Raw genomic sequence first — 4,777 nt, forward strand, 5'->3', positions numbered from 1 at the left:
GAGACTCTGTTTTTGCTACTTTGATAATAAATTTCTCAGTACATTTGAATCTAAAGTATCCAAAGGCAATCAGATTGTAAGACAGATACCATCTAATCTCTAATTTGATTTTCATGTCAATAACTATATAAGATTGGATTGGTTGAGATGGATCTTAATTTGATAAAAACAGAGCATCTAGCTAGATAGAACCCAAACCATAGTGTTCTAAGAAGCTGTGCTGGAACAAAATCTATATACTCTCCAAGTTAACTACCCAAGATATATTTCCATGTCGTCCACAGAAATATTCAAGCTCTCCTCCTCTCTCAGGCAGCTTCCTTCATTCATGACAGGAACAATGTCATCTGTATCTTCAGAGATTTCAGTTTGAAAAACTTGCACTTCACCTTCTTTTACAGTGTTATCAGCACCCTCAGGAGCCCTTTTGGCAAGCTCGAAATCGACAGCCATGGCAGCATTCGACGCTGCTCTCTGTATCGACTTCGGAGACATGTCGGTCTGGAGGAAGGTAGGGAGACACATAGGGAAGTTGAGATGATTTACTGATGAAGGACCTCTTAGACAGAACATTGCAGTATCATAGGCAATGGCAGCAGCTTCTGGGTTAGAATATGAGCCCAACCAAAGCCGGTCTCTAGTGCCCGGAACTCGAATTTCCGATACCCACTTCCCCCATTTCCGGCGACGAACACCCTTGTACCTCTTTTCATCTCCATGAGAACTACCTTCTTCTTTTGAGCAATTCATCTCTAGAAATCTGATAATGTGAGAATGGAGTGAAGAAGAGAATGAATATATATAAGTTGAGAATATAAAAAGTCAGAGTTTGACTGATTTTAATTTTGAAATGCAGGGTTGACCACAATGAAGGTCAAATGGAAATGGCCACGTAAGCGTCCTTTCAACTGCACATTTTGAAGGGAAACGTTCCAAGTGGAAAGAGAACTTTTTTTTTTTTTTCTACGGAAGCGCGTTGGACTCATGATGTGGAAATGACATATTTTAATATACCATTTTTTTTCCAAACATGTTTATGTAGTCGGCATCCATAGGTGGGTCGGTTTCAATCCGAGATCCGACCTGGTTTATTATCGCCTTTCACAAGTTTAAACTTTAAAGTAGTCAGATCTCATCCGATAAACCGACCTAACTTTAATAACCCGATCTACTGACCTAATTTTTAATAATAAAAGTCGGTCATTTAAAGTTGGATTATTTTGGTTTGGCATAATGTAGGGACCACGTTGGTAATTACAGTTATTATTAAACTCTTATCCGTTCAATCCTGGAAGTTGGATTTTGAAACACTATATCTTTATTAATTCTGTATTAACGCCGAACCAAAAATCTTAACCAATAGGGTCAGGTCAAGGTGGGGCTAGGTTTTGACCAGTTCCCAACTTGCCTACAGGGCTTATAGTGGCGGGCTAATAAGGTTCCATTGCCTTCCCTAGGGATTAGGGCAGGTGGAGTATGACTTTTTTTTTTTTTTTTTTTTTTAAGATAAAAAGGTAGAGTATGACCAAAGATCAGGGTTTAGAGCTAGAAATTCATTGGGAAAGCAATTAAAGTGTATTGACTAAGTCATGTTATCCAAATTGGCAACGGCACGAAATCTAGCTGGGCAATTGGGCCTAATTTAGTCATCGAATTCTGGTTAGGTCATCGTAATACAACATACACCTTGGGGGTGTAGGGGAGTAGGGAACCAGACTGCTGCTCTCAAGACTCACGATTCCACTATTCAATTTCCTCTAAGGATGTAAATGGCTAGTTAAAAATCCATTTCAATTCGTGTTCGTATATGTTTAGGAGAAAAAAAAAGTTAAATCGGTTTCCGGAAACTATCCAAATTAGTTTGAAAACTAATTGGTAAATGAATAGTGCTATAATGGTTTGAGTGCATGATATTAGGTAAGGAATTGGTTACCTTTGAAATCGATACGATACCAATATGAATTGGCACAGATTGGCTCGTATTGGATATTTTACCCTTGATTCGTATTGTTCCATTGATATAGGATTGGCACATCATTGGGATTGATGACTAACGATGTAGATACAAACGATCTGATACCGATACCTCAAACCATGAATGCAATATTTGATTTGAATCCAATCCGTTTATATCTCTATTTGAGTGGCACATTTGAACCAATAAATTAAAGGGTAAAAGAATTAAATCTTGCTTAGCTCCACAAAAGAAAAGATAGATCACTACTTTAGTCTTCCCAAGTTGCCAATCCCGTGTCTACTCCAATAAACGATTACTAATATTTGATAATCAACATTTACATGTTACTTTCTTGATGTCACGCTCATTCCAAACCCCTATCACAAGTATAAAAAAAAAAAAAAAAAAAAAAACTTCATATCTCAGATAAAAGGGCAAGGAATCCCTTAGAATCCTTCGAGATAAGCTTCTCTACATGGTTCTGACTTGTCAAGCTGTTATTTAAAAGAAGGGAGAAAGAATGTTAACGGGTGCTGTGTTTGAGTGTGTATCTACATTCAGACACAATTCAACACGAAAAGACCAATACTATTTCTTTAAAAAGCAAAAAGGACTAGGGATAGTGTCAGTATTTTTGCATTGGGCTATGTCTAGAGTAAGTACAATAGCGATTAGGGTTATTTTTTTCTTAAAAAAATAATAACATGTACATTATGACCGTTCTCAGACTTCACAGTGGCAAGAACCTTGTGCACTGGGTACAAGAGTGTAATAAATTATGTAAATGTGTATAGCCCACGCTTAGACATAGTGGGGGCGAAATGATCACCTTGCTCCTAATAAAAAGCAGAAATCATATGCCGCATGATGCTTTTATGTGTGCTCTCATTGACCCCATGCATACAGGAGCCACACTCCTCTACAAAGAATGTTCACCCTAAAATTATTTAATAAAAATATTAAAAAATTAATAAACTTATCTACGAGCAATCAATTTGTTATTTAAAAGAAAATATCATCTTCCACCGTCAGTTTTATAACCATACATTTTTTAATTTTTACCCCCTTATGAGTTTGTGTCTGATATTTAAACAGTTAAACGGGCTAAGAATGTAAATTTATTACCTTCTTCATTATCTGTCCTCAAATCATGTCATGCTTGATTGCTTCCTCCAACTGGCTCTGATAGTCTGATGTGTCATTCTCTTTCTCCTACAATCTCTTCGCACTGCCACTCTAAGCCACGTTGACCGCACTTTGATCCCCTCCCTTCCTCGGAACTCTCCGTCCCCTTCAACTTTTGAAGAATCGGTAATTAGATTTTTTTATTTATTTATTTTTTTTTTATATTTTTTTTTTGGGGGTGGAAGAATCGGTAATTAGATTGGTGAATCGGCAAATTCGAATCAAAATCGGCTGATATCGATCCCAATTTTCATTACTCCTACTCATTGCCTCTTGAATCGGAACCGAATCAGCCGATTCTTAGTAAATTTTTATGTAATCCATCTTGAATCGTCGGATTCATGGGTCGATTCCTAATTCCTAATACGATTAGATTTCACCATAAAATAGTTTAGATTTTTTATTCGGATTAGAATCCTCTCTGATCGATTCCTTTTCTGATTCCAAGTTTTAAAACCTTGGTCCCCTTCCTGTCCCCCTTTTCACACTTAGCTAAATTTCTGATGGAATGGAATTACTCTATTTGGGTATGAACTTAACAAGGTCTATCGTCATGAGATATAATCCTGAATTGTATTGGTCGATTTGGTATGGTTTCAGTTGGCCAACATGAAACCAAACCATTAAGGAAATTTCAATTTCAGTCTGATCTGGTTTCTTATAAGTTTTCTGTTATCGATTTGTAATCAAGCTGCTATCGAGTTCAATCGAGCCCATTTAAATCAAAAGGATAAAAAAAAAATTTATCGGATTTGATCCGTAATTTTTGGTTTTCGATCAACACATTAGTTGGTCCAATTTTGATTTCAATTTTTACCAATTCCATAAAACCCAACCCCAAAATCGAACCAGCAAAGTTAGTTCAATTCGATCGAAGCTGAATCAAATGGTTTCGATCAATCTAACTGGTTCGGCCTAAATTTTGACACTTACATCAGGTAATTGAGTAAATGGACAACTATCAACAATGAGTCCCTTAACCGTAGGCCCACCTAGTGTGGGTGGGGCCAACACTACCCGATATGACCAAAGTCACTTTCTTTCAATGAGAAAAACTAAATAATTGCTTACAATACTAGCACAACTGAGTTTCTCCTTATCCTCTGGTAAAGTGATAATCCATTCAAAATCTATCAACTTCTTTTATGATGAAAAAAAAATCATTAAGTTGTTGAATACAAAAAGATGGTGAGAAAGAAAATGCAATTGATAATTAAGAACTTGATGGCATAGTTTGAGGTATCGATTGTGTATTGAGCAATCCGTATTGGTATCATTAGTCATCGATTCTGATAATGTGTCGAAACCATACCGGTGAAATAGGACGAATAAACGATAACAAAAATCGATTTTTTTTTTAAAATTCAAAGGTAAACTTATCCAGACAAGCCGATCAGTATTGATATCATATCGATTTTAAAGGTGACTAATGGAAAAAAAATCCTCTCAAATTCCCTAAAAGTGCGGTTCGAGGTTGGGATGTGACCACCTGACAAATGCGACATCCAATGGTTTGAACTCAAGAAGAAGAAATAACAAAACTGACTGAATTGAGCTCAGACCGTCGTTGGATATTGCGCTTGCTAAGTGACGACATCCCACCCTTGAACTACACTGTACTACATATGTCAAGAA

General features: G+C 36.6%; 1 protein-coding gene across 1 annotated transcript; it reads right to left on the minus strand.

The window, feature by feature from the left end:
* Window positions 1-133: 133 nt before the first annotated feature.
* On the minus strand, window positions 134-766 carry LOC122669734 (ethylene-responsive transcription factor ERF020-like). Its single transcript, XM_043866575.1, has one exon. It carries the CDS (start codon window positions 748-750, stop codon window positions 253-255), a length of 498 nt encoding a protein of 165 aa, XP_043722510.1. The 5' UTR covers window positions 751-766; the 3' UTR covers window positions 134-252.
* Between the last annotated feature and the right edge of the window lie 4,011 nt (window positions 767-4,777).

This window comes from Telopea speciosissima, chromosome 7 (assembly GCF_018873765.1).
Source record: "Telopea speciosissima isolate NSW1024214 ecotype Mountain lineage chromosome 7, Tspe_v1, whole genome shotgun sequence".
Classification (NCBI taxonomy): domain Eukaryota; kingdom Viridiplantae; phylum Streptophyta; class Magnoliopsida; order Proteales; family Proteaceae; genus Telopea; species Telopea speciosissima.